Below are 21139 nucleotides of genomic sequence, written 5' to 3'. Positions count from 1 at the left end.
AGGAGCTGAGGTTTTACGAAAAACACGTGCCCTTGCCAGGCTGACCAGGGAAGGTAGCAGGGGTTGCACACCAAAAACGGCTGCTCAGCCACAAGTTTGAGCACAGCCTGGTCCCTGCCATGTTTCAGCGCCCCATTAAACTTCTGAGCACAATACTGATTGGTCTAGGACATTGCAGCCCAGGCTGAGTTATCTTCTGCTGCGTGTGTAGCAGTAGCTTGTGGATGCCCCAGGACAACACTCAGGAAATTTGATGCAGAGCCAGGACAGGACCACAGATCTGTTGAGTCCCAGGTCAGGGCTTCAGGCAAGCTGCAGTGTTGATGATGCCCAAGGCACAATCGCTCTGGTATTTGTTGCTGCAGCCACAAACAGCGTTCCCAGGTAGCAAGGGAGACTGGCTGAATGCTGTTCAAATACTGGTTGCTTCCCTGTGCCCCTCTGCAAACACAACCCCAGGGGAATCACCAAGCCAGCACAGCCCCATCAGCACTGCCTAAGTCAATGTCCATCCCTCTGATTCCCAAGGCTACGTGTGTCTTTTCTGCAAACCTGTCATTTTGGGGGTTATTTCTCTTTTTTTAAGTGGGTGGGGGTGGGGGAGAGGATCTTCACTCTGTTCCTTTGGTGCAAGGAAGTACCAAAGGTGGGTTAGCACTAACAGGAGTGACATGGATGGGATGAGTCCCAGTACGGGAAGAGCAGAGGGAAGGAGGGGGCAGTGTTTACATAAGAGAGCAAAGCTTTTCAGAAGATTAATAGCCAGGGCTGACCCTGGCTGCATGAGCAAGCCCAGGTGGCTGTCAGCAGCTGCAGAAGAAACCAGGGGATGGCCAGAGGAGAAACATCCTTCCTGGTGAAGTCTGACCCAGCAAGCTCAAGCATCACAGAGCAGGGAGCAAAACTCCGCATTTTAGGAGTTCTTCTTGTCATTGCCCCCTTTGCAGATGTTTAAGCACTCAATTAAATTTGGGCACTGCCAGTGGTCCCATGGGGTTAGCAGCATGTCTGTGCCTGCAAGTTGGGTTACTGGGGCTGCTGCATGCTGCTCTGTGCCCAAGGCCAATCACAGCATCTTCCGGTAAAGCAGAGACCAAAGGTCTTGTCAGCCATTTTAAAGACTTTTGAGAATTATTTTCCAGCCTCCATGTGAAGGGGAGTTTGGAAAAGCTAAAAATTATTATTACTTTCCAGATCTTCTGTTTGCTTTTAAGGCAGGCTGCAGTGGGTTTGTCTGCAGAATATCACTGGCTGTATTTCCACAAAAGATTCTGAAACCTCTTTGCAATGCTTTTAAGAAAAAAAAAAGTCCTGAATAATTTTGAAAGTATCTGAGAAAAAAAATTTATCTTTTCCTGGAAAAAAATAGATTTTTAAAAATAGCTTTTGCTGTTTTTCCAGTAAAATGAAGTTGCTGCTTCTCTCTGACTGTAATCTCAAATCCTGCTGCCACTTTTCCATTGTATTTAATATATTTAGAAATAAGTTGGACACATAAACAGTGGGAAGACTGGGGTCTTTAGGACAGTTTGGCAATTCAGAGTGCAGATTGATTTTTGTGCTAGGCCCAATGCTGCATGGCACCGGGCTGCTGAACAGTGGACACGGGGAGGCTGCAGTGGGATGCTGAGGTGGAATGCTGGGGTCATGTCTCATCATTGTATTCCTTCTCCACAGTTTTCCTCTCTGACAGCATCAGCACCTCCATAAAGGCCTCCTGAGCTATTTCCATTTAGGATCTGCCCCATTAAAGCATCAAGTTAACTTTAACCCCTGGAGCTGTGAACTGCAGGAGCTGGTCCATGCTCCCCACTGCCAGGGTAGCATCCTCTGAGGGAGGAGCAGGGAGCCTGGCCAGGAGAGGTGATCACTCACTCGGCCACCAGCACCGGGATCTGCCCAGGGTTGTGTGTTACATATTCAGGCATGTGTCTGTCTTCACACGCATCAGGAACTTCCATTAGTTTTGGCATAGGATGATTCACAAGCTGAAATTTAACCAGGCACTGAAATCCCAGCGATCAGAACTCCCTGCCTGAACTCAGCCCTACCCAAGCTGTCCTAGTTTAAACTCTCAGGGCAGTAAAACACACAGCCTACAGCCAAAAAAAAAAAAAGAGCAAAGCAGGGTTTCTGGCTTTTTCTGAACAAACTAGCAACATGTTATTTGTTAGCCTGGGCTAAATCCCCCCAACCCAAACCTATTAGGGAACTTCCCCATCTCCCCAAACCACCCCAAACAAGAAAGACACCCACTCCATGAACGCAGGAGGGTTTTGCTGCAAGAAGAGAGCATGTCACTGCAGGATTTATCCGTGGGTATTTCTTACTGGTTTTCCTGTGCTGGACCTGCGCTCTCCGAGCAGGAGCTGGTGCCATTCAAGCCCTCTTCTGCCTGGGACCTCAGCTGTTTCTCCCGCTCCCGCCGCCGCCGCTCTCGCGCCGCCTCTTCCTCGTCTTCCACGCTCCACTGCGCTGTCAGCCTGCCAAGGCAGAGAGAAAATCCATCCCTAATGCTGTCAGGCAGTGCCTGCAAAACCTGGTGATACCGACCACCAAGGTGCCTGGGCTCCCTGCCGGCAAGCAGGGACAGGGGTTCCACAGATGAGTGCTCCCACCATGAGTGGTGGTCCTCGAAGTGACATCCTCACCTCCATCAGCACAGGTCTGCAGCAGGACCAACTGGTATACAAGGATAAGGTGGGACACACAGACTGGGAGAGATGTGGAAGAGAGCCTTTCCTCCTGCCCTGAGGAAGATGTGGTGCATATCACCCTCCTCCCTGACCAGCCACCTCCCCATGGGCTGGAAGCCCACTGGAAATCATCATTCCCTTCAAAGCAGCTTTGCAGTGCTGCAAGAAATCCCACATCTTGATCTCAAGCTTTGGCCCAGGGAGAGCAAGGTCTGCACCCTAGGGGTGAGCTTCCTTAAGCAGTTGAGCTGCTCCTGCCTGACCAGGAGCAGAGGGAACAGCAATAGAGGGTTTCCTTCCTCCCCCACAGAGAAGAAAAACTTGCCCTGGCTTCCTCCAGACACCTCAGCTGCTGGTTATTACCTCTGTCAGCAGAACAGCCTCTCACATCCCCAAGGAAGCAATAAGGTGGCTGCTACGTTCCTCCTCTGGAGATAAGGCCAATCTCCATGCAGGATTGGCTCCTGCTTCACCGCTGGTGGCACCAGCCAGGCTGCAGGCAGAAAGGGACGTGCTGTGGTGGCAGGGTCACCGCTAACCCAAAGGGCCTGCGATGGCAGCTAGAGTAGGGCAGGTCTGACCTGGAGCAGGTGCTCCCTCACCCGTCTCACCCTGGCTTGGCCAGGTACGAAACAGACCACGAAGGCTGTTTTGCTTGGCATTTGCAAGCCTATTTACAGAAATCCTCTCATGCAAGGCATGCACGTGAGATTTGGGAAGGCAATCCTGTGCCAGCAGCAGGACCCAGCCTGACCTGTGTCTCCCCGACCCATTCGGGCACACCCCAGGGACTGCAGTGCCTGTAGGATAAACCTACATAGTAGCAGGTGGTGGTGTGACATGAAAAAAACAAAAATGCCTTATTTGAGACTTGTTTTCAGCCCAATTTGAGTGAACAAGGGGTAGGTTTCAGCTGTCCCAGAAGCACTGCTCTGCCAGCCTACCCAACTTTGCCCACAGCCTGGGCTATGAACTGTGGGAGAAGGCCTTACTTCACCAAGGGCCTCACTAAGATGCTGTTTTCATTTGTGGTTCAGGACAGATGCCCCCTCTCCCATCAAAGGAAAGGGAAAAAAAAAACCCAAGATCAATCAAGACATTTTGTTCAAGAAAAATCTGGCTTTTCTAATTACACTGTGAACCTTGTCAACTTTTCCAGGGGAGATGGATTTAGAGCATATTTTACTCTGTGGCACCAGCAGGACCGCTGAGCTTGGCACCAGTAGCATCCCTTTGCAGAGTGGTCCCACCACCACTCTGGCAGGAAGCTGGAAGTGATCCCACTTTCCTGCCCTCCCAAACTTCCATCTCCCCCAAGGCGGCAGAGCTGGGATGCAGAGCCAGATGGAGACAGGTCACCCCTCCCCACCAAGCCCACAGAGGAGCAGGGAATGAAGGGGATCCCAGACTCAGCAAAGCGACCACTCTGCCATCACGTAATAATTACTGCCTGCCTTATTTTGGGTGAGGTCTTTTTGCAAGCAGCAAAATCAGCCGCCCTTTCCCCTTCCTCCCCCTCATCGCCCCTTGCCACCTTGCTCTCCATGGGGAACAAAGCAGACCCGGACCAGAGCTCAGGCTCCCCTCCTCCCGACCCTGCTTGTCCCATACTCCTATTTATTGTTTTCACCCAGGTTCCCATAGAAACCCTTGTCTGTTGGCCTGGCAGGAAGCCACCGTGTTGTTGTGTTAGATTTTTTTTAAATATATAAATGAAGTCATTCATTAAACTCTGCCATGATCTCCCTCACTTGTGCAACAGCTCCAGATAGTCTCTGATTCAGGAAGGCTTTTAACCCCTGCTCACCCAGATTGCCCCAGTTATGAGAAGCAAGGTCCACATCTATGCCAGAACAAATTAGATTTCAATTTAATTCCTTCCCCAGCTCCTCAGGAAGCCACTGCAGAAGCAGCACTGCATCAAGTCCCCAGCTTGGATGGGGTACCCAGGGGAACCCAGAGGAGTGTCCCCTCCAAACCACACGAGCTTTCCACAGTGCAAGAGCAACATTGGTTGGCAGCCCTCTCCCTTTCCCAGTTGGATGTGACTAACTCTCTCCCCATGACCTCACCGGCTCACTATTCTGTCCCTGCATCCTCCGAATGGGCTGAGGACAGTGCCGGGGGCGACCATTTTGGGGAGAAGGATTTTTCTGCAAAAACAGGGAAATGCCTTTCCCAGCTCCCTTTGCCACAGAGCAAACTGGCCTCTGAGTTGTCCACTACTGCTCTGGGATGCAGCCCAGACACACTGAGCACTGTGGCGGGGCTGCGATGCTGTGAGCTCCATACCTGCTCCTCTCAGGAATGACAGCTGTGGGTAAAGCCCCCACTCACCCTGAGTTCAGAAATATCACTGCCCTCCAACAAACACCTAAACCCAGTTTATTAGCAGATTCAAAGCTCTCTCTCTCTCTCATGTTCAACCAGGCCGGTGGCAGATCAGAGTTTAATAAGCAATGCTTTGGGGTTCAGTAGTCACACCGATAAGCAGAAGGAAAAGGACGATTCCTTTTCAACTGACCTAGCAGCACAAATATTTGTCTTCAATGAAAAACAAACAAAAAAAAACCCAGACAAATGAGAAACTAAACCTTGCCAAAGTCCTTGCATTGGGGTCAGCAACAAGGGTTTGTTGGACCGCAAACCAAATGTGCCATTGCAATTTGGACAAGCCCAGGCCTTCATCAGTGTGAGGAGGGGGTCAGCTGGTAAATTGCCTTTCAAAGCAAAAAAGTGGAAAGATTTAATTTCCAGACAGTTCCGTTTTCTGAGAAGGGGCCGCAGTCTCCCATTTGCTCTAGTTGATCGCAATCACATTCAGCAACTCAACGTGCTCAGCCCATAGCAGTATTGCACAACCATCTTTCCCATTTCTAGAAATAATTACCCAGCACTTCAGGATCAGGCTGATACTGCGTACCTCTGCCTTCACCTCCAGTCAGCACTTTCCGAGGTATGTCCCAGGCTGGGGAAGTTTTGGGAAGAAGCAGGCTCGTAGCTGCCAGTGGGATTGAGAACTCCCCACTTTGTTTCACCCAACACAGGACAGGGAAATGGAAAGCAAGAAGACTTGATGCTTGAAGACTTGCAAGATGAGCTACAGCATGCAACAATCCTGCACCCAGTCACATGCCTGGACAGAGGGGTTTTCCTGCAAGGAGAAAGGAGATTTACCCCCTCATGCAACATTAGGGGGACTGGAGAAGGAAGGGAGGATGGAGAGACTGCTTTGCTGCCCTGGCAGCCAGGAGCTGCAGGCAAGACTTGCTTCAGCAAGACCTCATCACAGGGCCTGGTCATTTCTCTTATGCGGTCCCTACATCTCTACCAATAGCTTTTGGAGGTCTTGGTTTGGGGTGAAACGCTCATTGTGGAAGGGGTTTATCTCTCCTGAGGAGATCCTGCAAGTCTAAGGAAAGGCTGAATGCACCTCAGTTCAGCTTTGGCCACAGAGTCACAGCTTGCCAAGTGTCTGGGATGCTTAGACTTCTGCTCTGACCAGGGCTGGCTGCCCATTTCAGATCCAGCTCTTGACTTAACCTCCCTTCGGACCCCCAGCCAAGGGAGGGGTTTTATTTCCATTTGCCCTACAAAACACCTCCTCCTCCCACAGAATTATACAGGCTGCACTGTTCCACATGGCCACGAACGCCTGCTCCAGACAAGCCAGTGTTGCTGGAAGGGTCACGTTTCCTTTGGGCAATTCCTCACCGGCACTTGAGGAGATTATAATATTCAGGCGAGGCAAATTTCTGGCACCAGATGAGCTGCATTTAAGGGAAATGCTGCAGACTCGAGGAGTCTTTTGCACAGCCGACAGCTCAAAGGAAGCTTTGCTGGCCCAAACCCAACCTTCAGCACTAAAGCTAATTCCAGAAAGGAAAATTAAATACCTCCCAGAAGCTTTGGACTTTGCAGACCTGTGCCAGAAAAACCCAGGAACCCTCACCAGTTCATTGGACATTCCTGCCTCCTGAGCTCACTAGGGTATTGGGCCAGGATGGTGTTGACTTTGGTGGCTGCCTGTGTCAGGTAGGCTGCCCCCTCAGAGCCAGGGTTCATGGGGAAAGAGGTTTTGGGAACAGGGTTTAGGAGGAGCCATGTACAAACCCTGGCATGAAGGCTGCTGTTTCCCAGAGGGCATATAGCCTGTCAACCCAGTGCAAATCCTATTGCTATCAAGGGTAAAGCTCCCATCACCTGTGAAAGCAACAGTGTCTACCACCACTGAAAATATCACCCACAAGAGATGGAGTTACATGAACTAGAGAACAACTGGGAAGAGTACCCTGCATCCCCCAGCAGCCATCCCATTAGCCTCTCTGTTGAGGTTAGGGGAAAGGGAGATGCCAGAAACCTGTACAAGGGTTTCCCCTTCCACATAATCCATCTCAGCCTTGACACAGTGCCCGAACCAATATCGGTGCCCTGCTGCCCATCAGGGTGAGAGATCCCTCAGCATACTCAGGGTAAAGCTCTCTCACTCCCATCCAGCAACCAGCTACCAAAGCTGACTAAGCAACATAAACAAGAATATGGCCTAGGACTGTCAACAAGTTCATCCTACTGCCAATCAGAGCTGCCAGTCTTTATTTCATATTGCATTTATCACCAGACATGATTGGCAGAGGTACTGAGATGTACAGCTCGCCCCTTCACATGAAATAGAAGAGGACGCTCTCGAAAGGCTACAGTGGAGCAACTCCCTCACCTGTTTGACCTTTCACCAACAAATTAATCACTTATTAATCTTTTATAAACAGCAAATAATGTATCTGTGTGACTGAGTCAAGTATGCTGAAATAGCCAGATAATGCCTCCACTTAAGTCATTCAGGACAACTGGCATTCAGCCACTGAAGTCATGGCCGAGGACATTTGCATGCAACACACGGTCATGCTGCCATGGCTCAGTTTCTCTCCATCCCTGCAAACCACATTTGCCCTGGTTCATAGCAGTGTCCTAGGGGATGCCTCACACCACAGGCGCTAGTGTTAGGCACAAGAGAGTTCAGCATCGCAGCCCTCTCCAATGATCCCTCTAAGACCCAGGTTTACCTCCATGTATCAAGACTCCTTGAGAAACTTGTCCCTAAGCCCGAAGGCTTATCCAAGCTCACCGTGAAGCCAGGAAGATATCAGGAATGGAGCAGAAGCCCAGCCAGCATCCCGACCCCCAGTTACTGCTCTGCCAAGAGGCTGCTGCTGAATGCCAGCAACCATGGCTGTTGACACCAAGGACATGGGCTGGCAAAGCATCTCCAGTACAGCCATCACCAAGTCAGATGGCAGGCAACAGTTACACTTCTTGATGGACATCTTTCTGTGACTTAGGAGAAACGTGGCTTAATAGCAAAGACTACAGCTGGCTAATCATCATAAGGAAGGGGGGGGGGGGGTGGGTGGATAGCTCTACGATACAGGGAGACTGGGAAAAGAATTAAAATGGAGCATTATTATGTCACAGCCTGGACTTTATTGCAGCCTAGTCTTGGAGGAGATGGTTATCTTAGCTCTGAAAGATCAGCTTGTCAGTCAAAGGCAGCCAGAGATGCTGCACAAGCCTCTTCCTCCCATACATTCATGTAATTCCTCAGCTGTATTGCTCCATTCAGAGTCCAGGCTACAGAGTTTGAACAAGAAGGGGGGCAGGGGGGAGAGGAAAAAAATGTATATATGCTTCACCCTCAGCCTTTTTCTCATATCAAGCTTCCCCACCCCACCCATAGCCATGCCATCTCAGCTACATCTCCCTGTTCCTCCTATAAATCACGGCTCACCTTCAAGATGCAAACAGCAGGGTAGAGCCACTTCACACCCAGGGGTGGCCACAGAGCCTGTCCCCCCTGACCCACTGGAGCTGGGGAGACGAGGAAAGGCATCACGCACCGGGTGATAAGGACATGCCAAGGCATCTGAACAGAATATGATACAGCACAAACTTTCACTGAGCAGAAATGGAAGAAAAACCCACATGGAGCATGTCAGACACCTATCTCCCCCTTAAAAATAAAAGCAACTCTTCTTTTTTAAATTAATCTTGGGTTTTCTGTACAAAAGCACATCCCATTTCTGCCCAAAGAGGGATGTGCAGACGTACAGCCATGTATCTGCATGTGCCAGGTATAAAACTCTGCCTGGTTTAGCCTTCATTAAATCCCTACAAAGATTGACCTGTCATTGTGGCATGACAGACAGGGAAAGCCCGAAGCTGGTAATTTATAGCTTCCTGAAGCAAAACGAGAGACATTTGAGAAAGCTGGTCACAAATGACTGGAGCAGACCTGAGAGGAGGGTCACGGGCAGGGCTGCTCCTTCAGCACAAGCCTCGTCTTTCCCCTCCTGCCTCTCACAGACAGTGGCTCCAGAAAGGCACATGGGATGGTCTGTGCTTCCAGATGCCGTCAGTGATGCACAGGCCACTCGTAGAGGCATGAGGCAGCTGATGGGAATGACTGCTTCTTTTTATTATTATTGGTTTTAATCATGGCAGACAGAATCCCAGCGAATCCCTTACAAGATGATGGATTGCACCCCCAGGACCATGGGTCCTTAGCACACAGATAGGCTGGTGTGGTAATGTATTAACATCACCGGTCAGGAATTTGGTGGGAGGAAGGAAAGGGCTGGAGTTTGAGCCCTCCCAGCACTCCATGGTATTCAGTAGGTGTGAGAAATCGGTGCTGCTTACAACTTCGAACCATGGCCCTTTCTCACGGTCTCTCCATCTCAGCCCTAAGGTTCAAGAAATTGAAGGTTTTTTCTAAAGAGCAGGAAGTCTGGTCTCTGTTTCTGCAAGGGGGAAGCACACCAGAGGAGAAAGTAAGATTTGTCAGAGAGGTTTGAACTGGCTTACCCAACTTTTGTATTTTATTTATCCCCTTTCTCAGAGGGAAGCAAGCCTCCATAGCGTCCCTGCCTTGCCTACAGTCAGCCAGCATCCTCCTCAATACACTCAGGCTGGAAAACATGTCTGAGCCTAGGGAGGCGAGCAATAGCCTTACCCATGTTTCAAGCCTGGGGTTAAGGTTGAGATTTGTACCAGGCATGCTGCTTTTTATAGCACTGCTGGCTTGACCATGAGTCCTTCAATTTGCAGCCCTTGGGGCAACGCGGTCCCCCCAACCCCTGCAGCCCACAGCAGCAGGAGGGAGTTTGCTACTCAAGCACTAGCAGGAGGCAGCAAGGAGGCCGTGGGAATGTGCTGATCTGCTCCCTGGGAGAGTTGAGGCTCTCTTCATTTATGGCCATTGCTGATGAGTTGTGCTGCAACAGGAACCGGAGTCGGCAGCAAGCCCTCAGTCCCTGCTGCGCTAAGGCAGTGTGTCTTCATGAGAAAAAACAGTCTTTGCCCCAAAATACTCATTGCAACTCCCATGCAGTTGAATAAGTGAACTCATACCAATGGTGGGAGAAGGAAAAAAAAATATTCTGGAAGCTGAAAATTTGTTCTCACACACCATCCCAGCTACAAAGCCTCAGACCCCAGCATCCCTGTCCAGTGCCCTTTCCAGCTGAACCATGCTCAGACACATGTAGTGGTCCTTCTCCACCTCGCCAGAGGATATGGATGACCTGCAGGTGCAGCCCTGAGGGGCTCAGAGGCTCACTACAGCTCCCTAAAATTTTAATGGGCTCAAGTTCAGGACCTAAATATCCAACTGCTTGAGAGCAGGTAGAAGTCTGAGACAAGCAAACAAAAACTATCAGCTGGCTTCTGGGAAAACTCAGTGGTAGGTGGAGTGATCCTGATGAAACAAGCCCTAGGGCTGGGAAAATCCAGGAATGGATCCATAGGGTATTCAGAGGAGATGGATGAGCTGCTGCCACTGGAGAGAGAAGGATGAGCTGCCCTCCTTGGGGTGAAAGCAGAGGGCAGGCATCCCACAAGGCACCCAGGGATGGGGTGCCCACCATGCACCAGCTTGGCCCCTTACCCACTCCTGCCCCACAGCTCAGCTGGGCTGCAAAGCTCTGGGTCCCTCCTGGCTTGCAAAATGCAGTGACCCCATTCTGCAAGCAGCTGCCACCACCAAGCAGCGAGCAGCACTGAGATGTGGAAAGCCCCTGGGCATGCCCCACTGCCAGGCAATCAGTCTGGCCCAAAGGGCTCTCCTGGCTGCTCCTCCCCACCAGCAGTGCCTGGTCACCTCTCCCTTCCCATCTGCCCTCCACTCGTGGGGCTTACAAAGGTGCCCATCAGCTCTGTCCTGGCCCTGGCAGAGGGACATAGAGGGATAAAAAAAATGCTACTAATAAAAACATTAAAATAGGGATGATTCGGAAAGGGAAGCACCATGGTGGGTAAGTCCTGCAGGGACCATAGGGCTTCTTGTGAAAGGTTGAGGCAGCATTGCAAAGTATTAATTTCAGTGATGAAGGCCCCGTGTCCCCTGCTGTCCCCATGCCAGCATCCCTCTCTCCTTTCCTCGCGCAGCAACACTGCTACTGGCTTGTTCCTGCACATTCATTTTCCCCAACTCCCCCTAAAGAGCTGGCCCACTTCATGGCAAGCTTTCCTCAGTCCCTGTACCTATCCACAACCCAGGGAGGTGGAGTAAAGAAATGCTGCAGTAGCCCTCAGAGGCAGTAACCACTATCTCCCAGGCAATAAACTGTGCCCAGACCATGTCTTGGCATCAACCACCCTCCAAAAAAACATCCTGCCCCTTCAAAGCACCATCCAGCCCTTTCAGGCACTTCAAGCATCTTGTTCCCAGCTCAGCACTTGGGAGGTCAAGACAGAAATACTGGAGTAGCATCTTCCCTGCTGAGACACATCCTGGCAAGCTCCAGGAAACATCACACACAGGCAGAAAGGAAGGTATCCCACAGAGGTGGGCAATGTCCCCAGTTCCCCATCAAAATAAATACTACATTCATGACATACATGAAAATTCAAGGAGTTCGGGGAATTTTAAAGCTACCCCTAATGCTGGGGGACTCTGAGCATGACCATGGCATTGCTCAATGACGCAGCAGCACATTGCAGGGAGAAAGAAGGGAGCATGCCGCCACCTTGCAGGCACCAGGACCACGAGTGCTAGCATCAGTTGGAGGCAAAATGCATCTGATCATGTATGGTGGGCCAAAACACAGGGGCATGCAAGTATAATTTCAGATCTCACTGTTTGGCTTCCTATGTTAAGGGCTCCATAGAAGATAAAGAAGCAAAAGTCCCATCCTACAGAAGAAATAATTAGGTCTATCACCCAATCTAATTTTCTGACTCATTTTCTTTCCCTGAGCTTTTTCATCCTCAAGACGCAGCCCCGCTTCCCCATAGCATTATTTGCGCTTCAGATTCTACAGCATTACGAAGACATTCGTTTATTTGTTGCCTGTGCAGCAGCCATGCTTTGGAGTCCCTGTCCTGGGCCAGGTCCCCTGTTGTGCTAGGAAGCGTGTAAGCAACATGCAAGAAAACTGTCCTTTCTCCCCAAGAACAGATCACAGCTTGCTTCTTAATGACACTCAGGATTCACTCACATGCCGGATAAAAACCAAACCAGTTGAGATGAAAGCAGCAGCTCTTCTAATGCATATCCATCCATACCCACACTTCACCCCACAGCTGCACACCCCAGGCAGGCACCAACAGCCTGGCTATGGGGAGAGGACCACAGCAAGTCACCGCAGCACTTAGTGGGAGTGGTGTCAACCGGCAGGCACGATAATCCAGTTTCGAGGAGGCACTGCTGATTTACAGAGAAGCTGATTTGTAGGTTAATTAAACAGCCATATTCTTTTGTGAAACACTCGAGGCTCAACAGAGGGAGAGTAAAATTCCAGCAGGAGCAGATAACGAACTGAATGAATCGACATGACAGGCACTGGATCCCTATCTTATTTATAGGAATTCATTAGAAGGATAAGGAAAAATAGACCTCGATAGCAAGATAAAGGGAATACAAAGTCTTGCAGGCGTGTGAGGGATCACCGCTGTTAACGTGCTACAAAGGGAGAAATCTTTCCCCAGGGGTATCCCGATAGACAGACTATGCCCCAAGGGGAGTGCCTGGGCACAGGGGCAAAGGAGGGGAGGTAGATAACCCTGCAATTGCCTGTTCTTCCCTATGCCTTTCCCAGGTAATTACTCAGCCACTCGTGCTCTGTGGTCCAAGGCATAACCCTGGGCTCTTTTCAGCCCCCAACCTTTCAGATGTAAATAGCACGGTCCAGCAAAGCCGCCTGTGTCCCACCGCTGGCAACCAGTGAGGAACAAGGAGGGCTAATCTTTCCAGCCTGCCTCCAGGCTGGGAAAAGGTGAAGGATGTTTCCCAGAGAGCTGATTCAGCGCCTCAGCCTGTGGTGCCTCTGACATGGCCCATTGCTCTCGAGCACACCAATCCACCCCAAAACCTGGTGTCCACTAAAACTGTCAGTACGGTCTGTGGAAAAGCCACTTCATGCAAATTCAGCTCCTGGGACCAATGTTCAGGTGATGGTAGCCAGGCCACTCCTGCTCTGCACATGGGCATGGGCCACTTTGAAATGCTGGGGTTTGTCTCAAGCACAAGACTGGATGCTTAAACATTGGGGCTGAGCTTTTCAAAATCCACAAGACTTTTATACTGCTTTCAGCTCAGGATCCCTTAACCCAGCTGGAGGACAGTCTGGCAAACAGTTCCCTTGGCTGAGCAATGCTCAGAGAAGGTAATTCCCCGGTTATCCCTGCTGATGCTCTGCAGCAGGAGTGGCTGGGTAAATCTTGGGATCACCCCAAAATCCCAGTGCTCGCGAGTATGGCTCTGAGCAGCCATTTTCACTCTTGTGCTCCAGGTCACTGATGCACTCGGGCACATGAGAAGAGCCTAGTACCTATGCAGTGTAATCACTCTGCCTGCAGTCACCTTGGGAGAGATAAAAGCAGAGCACGGCAATCTTGACAGCAATATATCTTCAAGCCAGGAGCCTTGCCTCAAGCCATTCACCAACTGAAGGAGCTTGTGCCTGCAACCAGGCTGGCAGGGCTTGCAGAGCCAGCCTCACCGTCAGGCTTTGGAGGGAAACCGCTCTGGGAGCAAATACAACTGCAGAACAGGCTGTGCTGTGCATGGAGAGTTCCTGCCTAATCTCCTCTTGACTCCTGTGAGCATTCGTGTGGTTATTTGGTTGTAAACCATGGACAAAATCCCTCATACGTCTTCATACCCCACCTCCCTCCTTGTCTGAAAGCAGGACTGGAAAACACAGCCACAAAGCCAAACCTCAGCCAGATTAGGCGTAACAACCCTGTGAGGGACAAATGTCACCCTAGAGTTCCTCTGGCAAAAGCCCCTGTGAGTCTCTAGGGTGCCAAAGTTGCCTTATCCACAGCTGGAGGAACTTGGAGACACCATTAAGGACAGGAAAACACCTCTTGGCTGTGCCAAGGACAGCTCTTTGGACACCCGTTTTCTGTGTATAAGGCACATGTGCCTCCCCTCCCATCTGCCATCCTGCAAAATAAGTTGCCATGCAGCTGTGCACAGGTGATTCCCACCTTAATTCATTTGCCTGGCCCTCCTCAGTACCAGAAGGCCCCAAATCTGAGCCCATTCTTGCCTGCTGTACATTCATGCAGGGGTTTCCATACCTGTCGTGAGCCCCTGATCAAGCTCTGTTCTGAAATAGGGATCTGTAACCAAGATCTCCGTCCCTCTTGGCTGAGACCAGGGAAAGAGCACAATGGCCAAACAGGAGATGAACAGAGAGGAGTCAGCTCCTCCTGCCTGCTTGCCATCCATGGGGTCTGTGCAACCAGTGGGAGCTTTTCTGCCAATTCTTCTGGGTCCAGACTGGGCCCCAGGAGAAGGTGGGAAGGACTGGATGGCTACAGGAGCAAGTTTCCCTTCCAAGGCAAGTAACTCATTCAAAAGGTGAGGTTTAGAGGTTGCATTACCAGCCAGGTAATGCAGCATCCCAAGCTGACTGGAAAACGCCTGCCCAAATAACCCCCATGCCTCCACCTTGACATCTTTTACATCCCAGCTGGAGACCAGCAGACACCAGCAAGCACAAGGGAGCCAAGAGGTGTCCAAGACATGGCATGTGAGTCCCGCATTCCCTAATACCGTCTCTCACCCATCCAGCTGCTCAATTGAATAAAAAGAGGTAAGGAGTGCATCTCTTCTGCCCAGTCAGAGCCATCAGCATGGCACAGAATATGCTCCCCCAGCACTGACAGCCAGAGGAGGGTCCTGGAGGCCCATAGAGGAAAACAGCATTTTAGTCCCCACTGAAAAGTAGTATTTCCAGCCCCCAGGGAAAAGCAGAGTGACCGCATGGAAGGGAATCCCAGTGCCAGCAGACAATGTAGCTGTCCTCTCCAGCTCAGCCCTGGCTGACAAATGGGAGTAAACCCAACTGAACCATCCACCTCCCTGCCTTGGCAATTATACTCCGAGAGAAAGGTTCAAAGCACTATTGCGATTAATTAAATCAAAAGAGTAATTTCAGCTCGCAGTCCTCAGAGGATCTATCTGGCCCTTTACAGATCTCTGAATTGAGAATGCACATCACAGCATGGCCAGCGTACATTTCCTACCAAAAAAAAAAACCCCAACAAATTCCTTTTTCAAGGCAGAAGACTTCAGCGCTCAGGGGGGACAAAAAGCCACGTACTGAGACATCCCTTGCATAGAACGGGGCGGGGGTGAATCAGCCGCCTCAGGTGAGTGTCACAGTACAGTTATGCTCAGTTATTCCAGTTGTGTGCTCCTGGAAAAGCCATCAGGAAGTTCAAATCTGCTTTTCTCATATTGCTTTTGGGGGTATCTATTTTCCTTCCTTCCAACGCATCGCGTCTGCTGAAGGACAAGGGTGAGGAAGAAATTCAGCTGATTTAAAGGGACACGAAGATGGTCGATCCGGAATAAATTTCCTTTCTTCTCCCGGTACCCCCCGCCCGCGACTGGCGGGCAGCGGCGCGCCCCTGCGGGCAGCCGCCAGCCGGGTGCCCCCGCGGGCAGGTGGGCGCTCACCTGATGAGGTTCTGCAGGCCCTGCTTGCTGGAGTTCCTCCTCAGGATCGCGCTGGTCATGGTGGCCACGGCTGGGTGGCGGGCAGGGTCCCGGCTGCCGCCCCCTTCCCCAGCGCCGCAGGCAGCTGCCCGCCCGCCCGGCGCTGCGCGCTCCCGCGTCCCCCCTCTCCGCCTTCAGGAAGTTCTGCAGCTGGTTTCCTTTTGTTTCTGCTAGCCCCCCCTGCTCCACACCCCTGGGCTTGTCTCCTCCACCTCTACCTCCTCCTCCTCTCCCCCCTCCGCCTCGTGGAAGTGTCACGGACGAATCTCTCGGAGCGCGGCCGGCGGCGGGTCCCGCAGCACAAAGCCCGGCACTCCCCGCTCCCCAGCGAGGGGGGCTTCTCCCTCGCTCTCCTCTGCTTTAACCCTCTTCTCTCCCTCCTTCATCTTCCCCAGCCCCCTCCTCCTTCCCCTGTTCAATCCCTCCCCCCTCCCCCCCCCCCCCCCCCCCGCGCGCTTTTTTCCACCTTTACCACTGTTTTCCTGATTACACAAAGCAACTTGGGAGCAGAAACCCAGGTTGGCAACTTGCGCTTAGCGGGCTATAAATCACTCCTGGTCCATTCACAGCAGAAGTCTTCGGCGAAGGGTTTATCTCCTAATGGTCCCGGAACACCCAGAGGTGAACTAAGAGCCAGATTAATGCGAGAGGTACTTTGTGCTGGGAAGTGACACACCAGAGAAAAATGTTCTCCTGGGATGGAGACAGCAGCTGGATTCTGGGGGGAAGCCACTGCGCTGTAGCCCTGGGCAGGCAAGCAGCATGCAGCCTGCTTCTGCCCTCAAGCCTCCCCCTCACCTGCTCAAGTGACTGACTCTCCCATGCCTCAGTTTCCCCAGCCATCAAATTGGGCAAGAGCAAAAACATCTGGCTTGCCTCCATAAAACACTGGTGTTTCAGGAGATTAAAGAAGTGCATGAGCATTTGATGAAGGACTAACAACATTGCCACCTGCTAAAACAAAACGCCTGTCTGCCATGCATTCAGATGAATGGTCTTTCACGCTACCATGGGAGCCGTCTTGGAAAAAAACTCAGTCTTTCTTCCCTAACCTGCATCTCCTGGTCCATGTGTGCCTCTTCTGGGGAAAAATCTTCTGCTATATGGGAGGAGTTATGATGGGACCACCCTGCTTAGACCCTCACCTTCCTTCTGCTTTCGGTCCCTCTCATCTCATTTACAGGTTTCCTTTCAATCACTTCTGCAGAATTGTTTCTTGCCGCCTGGTAAGCTGAAAGGGGGAAGTTGCCCATGAAGTACGCCCAGAAATCTCAATAAAAGGGAAGTGCATTAAAACCAGATCAGAAGGAAGTGCCTGCCCTTCTCCCCACTGTTTTTTCGCTTCAAAACACTATTTTTTTTTCTGCAGATATTCGCTAAGCATCCCTTAGGTGCTCTGGAGCAACAAAAAACCACTAAGCACAGACAGTGATACTTGTTTCACTCTGTGGGCTGCTCAGATGCTGCCACACTGCCTTTTTTTCTGTCTAAATTTGGTGAGAAGATGCAAGAGGTACACCACAAAAGGTCTCTCTAGCTCAAAAAGAGCCTGTCCCAGCCCTGCAAGTACTTACATGAGTAATTAGGTTAAGCATGTGAACACTCCTATTGGATTCACTGCAATTGCCCACAGAGTTGAAATGAAGTATGCACCTACAGGGTTTTCTTTCTGGAGGGAATCAGTCCAAACCTGCCAGTGACTCCCATGGTCTGAGTCAGCCAAGGAAGCAAGATGGGGGAGCCCCAGCAGCTAGCAGAGACACAACTAGCAGCCATGGGCCAGCAACAACTGGGGGCTGAATGAAATCACACCAGCACTCTTATTTCAGGCAGAGATGCCACTCGATCCACAGGGAGCTGAGGAGGGGCAGGGAGGAATGCAGCTGCTGTCACCAGGAGAAGGCAGGGGGTTGCTCGTGTTGGGAGGGGAAGAGCCAATGGCACACCACTACCTACTGGAGGCAAGATCCTCTGCGTAAAGGGGGAAGGGGGAGAAGCTGTTGATTCCCCCAGCAAGAGCGCCTTGCCTTGACATCAGTGTTTGTCTCCTGGAGGATGCCAGCATGAGCTCATTCTCTTGTAAGCATTTGGCAGACTTCCACCCCAAGCCTAGGACTGACTACCTCTCATCTCAGAGATGGGGGCCTTCATTAAATAGGGTGGATAAAAACCCTGCTGGGCAGTGAAATCCAGGACCAGGGAGAGGCTGCAACATTAGCTCTTACTGGTCTAAGGTGCTAAGATCATTTGGAAACACCAGAAGAGAATCAGTAAGGAAAAGAGTCCCTACATCACAACAGGCTGAGCTCTGGATTGCTCCAGGGGAAAGTCCCAGTACTGAGCTCCGCCTGGAAAATCCTCCTGCCTTCAGAAGGTGGCTGTGCTACTCAATCTCTAGGGAAGGTTCCCCCAGAGGGGAAGGTTTCTCCCTGGTTTTCATCTTTATCAGACAGCAGATACAACAAGAAAACTTATCCTTCCTCCAGCATCAGCAGGGTCCTGCAGGACCACAGGGAGAGGAGAGCAGAGCAGGACCCTCTTTCTAAACTCACAGCTTGCAAGAAGGAGGGAACTGTGCACCCTCAGTGACATGTGGACAGAGTCACCATCCCCATCTCAGTGGGGCAGGGAGCATTTAAACCCACTATTCAAAAGCACAAAGGCTGGGCCTAAGGGACCATGGAGAAAGACAGGTGCAGGAGAATTCCCTCACCATCACTCCACAGAACAGAGACGCCTTCTGTCCCCTCTCCTCCCTTGCTTGCTGCTGAGCCCAGGTGCATCAGTCTGACTCATACTGTATATCCAAGAACAATAAGGTCAGCATCAGTCCCACAGCTGCTTGTATCCTTTCACAGAAACAAACCTCCTGGTCCCACCAGGAAGCGGGTAGGAGTACAGCAGACACAGGAAGAAAAACAAAGAATTAATTCATCTGTTATTTTTTGGCACAGTTTAAGCTAGAAGAACTACCATAAATCCTGCAGCAAAACTGCACCCTGCTTCAGGAGTGAGGATGCCCAGAGCACCCAGAAACACGCTGCAGGGCACCAAAGACCTTCCCAGTACTCTTCCCAGCAGAGAAGGTGAGATGCAGGAAGGGAGCGAGTCTGGCTCCATTGCTGTGGGAAGGAGGGAGGGAGTCCCAGAGAGACAGGGCCACACCGGTTCCCGTTAATTACACAATCACTCTGCTATGTAGGACTAGTTGCAAAATCAGTTGGAGGCTAACACATGGTCTGGGAAAAAAAAGAAACAAAAAGAAAAATACTCTAATCCTGCTAGCAAAGAAATGCAGCCCAAGCCATTTTCTCCAATATTGCTGGATTGCAAAGTACTGTCAGCATAAGCCCCAACATACAGTTGCTTTGAGGACCTGTCTTTTACAGGTACCGTCAGCTGCCAGCATGGTTTCCAGAGGTCCATGCCTGTGTGTCAGTGGTGGGATCCTACCCAGAGAAGATGTTCTTACAGGAACAGCCTCGCTTCTTCAGTAAGGACTAAGCAGCCCTGTCTCAGCTGGAGACCCAGCACTTCTACCAGCAACCCTCCTAGGAAAATGGAGTAGATGGGGGGTGTCTCTGTTTTGCCTTTAAGTGACACATCCTTCCCTCTCTCTGCTGTCATAAACCTCTCTCCCTATCCCAACACCTCCCCAACCTCTCTTCACCATGCCCCTGCAATCCCCACTTTGAAACCAGCCTGGCAGACATCAGCACTTGCCCATCCCCCTGGGACCCCCAGTTCAGTGAGATGGGCACACTGGTTGGTACATCAGCTATGTAGATGGTGTGGTTTATGCATTAGTCTTATGGATTGGGTTCGCCCACCTCACCTTCATCTCTAATTCCCAGTTTGCTCAGTCCATCTTACTCTGCCAGCACGCACTTTTGGGCAGCCAAATAGAGGCCAAAACAGGCAGCCAGAGATAATCCTAAGGAAACAGGGTATCTAGCAGCCAGAAGAAACACATTGTCTCCTTCACACCAGAACAGCTTGTTACAAGCTCGAGAACGTGCTGTCAGGAGGGCAGGGCATCTCATCTGTGCAATTAGCTCAGGGTGCAGGGGAAGAAGTCCAGTCCAAACGATGCTCCCCAGCAAGCCTTACTCTGCCCTGGCTGAGTCAGGAGGGGACATTCCCAAGCCAACGCATGACCCCATGGATGTTCAGGGAGGGGGTGCTGTGGGCAGGACCTGTCTTGGCTGAGACCTTTTGCCTGGCCCACTTGCAACATGTATAATAGTGTATAACGTGTATAATAGTGGGCTGGGTCCAAAGAGTCAACAAACATCATATCTTACTAAGTCTGAACTACTTGGCTTGGGATCAATGATTACTTTCTTCCTATGAGATCCAAAAAGGCAGAAATGAGAGGGAGAGGAAGCGGGGTCTAGAAGGAGCATCCCTCTTCCTCTACCCCACTGTTATCCCTCACTCTCCCACAGAATGGAGGGGGACCCTCCCTGTGGGGCACTCCATGAGTACATCCATAAACCTAAAATCCCAAGAGTTTGCTTCATCTCCCAATGACAGGGGAGATGCAAGGTTACAAGCCTTGTAAGAGAAGATGCTTTTGCTCCAGGGATGATACAAACGAGGACAAAGGATGAGGGGACCAAGGGATAAGGAACCAAAAGGAACATCTGAAAGCTGGATTTAAAAAAGGGGAAGGAGGGAAGCAAAGAAAGGTGGTGTAAGCATTAACTGGGCAGCCCAGCATGGTTAAAGGAGATCAGAGCCCCTGTTGCATTGGGTGCTGTGCAAACAGGGAGAGATACCACCTGAGCCGCTGCAGTGAGATACCATTACAGACCAGCGCCAAGGCCAAGTGACTCACCCAAGCCCTGGAGGAGTGCAGCTGGCCCAGTGCTGTGTGGTTACTGCAGCATGCACTATATCTATATATTAGGTTAAAACAACAAAGCCATTGGGAAAGAGACAGGAAGACAAAACAATGGCAGTTGATAAGACACTCCCAGCCCATGCAGGAGGGTCATTACAGGACAAGAGGAGAACTATTAGCTCCATCTCTTTGGGATACCTCTCCACCACAGGGCCAAGGAGCAGGACAAAGGACTCCAGCTGGGATGAATAAACCATAGGCAACTGCTGCCAAGAGATTGTCCCCAAACTGGCACACATGGTAGGAAATGTCTAAAAAAGGCCTTCTTATAGCATCATATTGCCTTGTCACTAGTCTTTGCTCACCGAGGTTTGGAAAGCTGCTGAATGAGTTTGAACTTTGGATGTCCATTTAAAATAAATGGAGTGGCCTTTGCTTTGGCTAGGTGGATTAGATGGACACTGGACAGCTGAATACACCTTCAGACACCTCCAATGTTTAGCGTAAGAGGGGTGTAACCTGTAATAGAGGCACCACCTTCTTTCACCAAGTGGCATCTGTGTGATATGTTTAACCATTGCCCAATACACT

General features: G+C 50.9%; 1 protein-coding gene across 2 annotated transcripts in view; it reads right to left on the bottom strand.

Moving 5' to 3' along the window:
- Window positions 1–21139, bottom strand: part of LSP1 (lymphocyte specific protein 1) — a 50984-nt gene that overhangs the window by 22318 nt on the left and 7527 nt on the right. The window contains exons 1-2 of one of the 2 annotated variants that reach the window (XM_064452511.1): window positions 15664–15888; window positions 2331–2483 (exon numbers count right to left, since the gene is read on the bottom strand). In XM_064452511.1, the coding sequence (XP_064308581.1) occupies window positions 2331–2483; window positions 15664–15722 (212 nt within the window). In that variant the 5' untranslated portion in view covers window positions 15723–15888. Of the gene's footprint in view, window positions 1–2330; window positions 2484–15663; window positions 15889–21139 lie in introns of those variants that run through there. The other variant, XM_064452510.1, reaches the window with a different exon arrangement.

The sequence above is a fragment of the Phalacrocorax carbo genome, chromosome 5, assembly GCF_963921805.1.
Source record: "Phalacrocorax carbo chromosome 5, bPhaCar2.1, whole genome shotgun sequence".
NCBI lineage: Eukaryota > Metazoa > Chordata > Aves > Suliformes > Phalacrocoracidae > Phalacrocorax > Phalacrocorax carbo.
The sequence above is the reverse complement of the archived record's forward strand: the minus strand, read 5'-3'. Positions and strand labels throughout refer to the sequence as shown.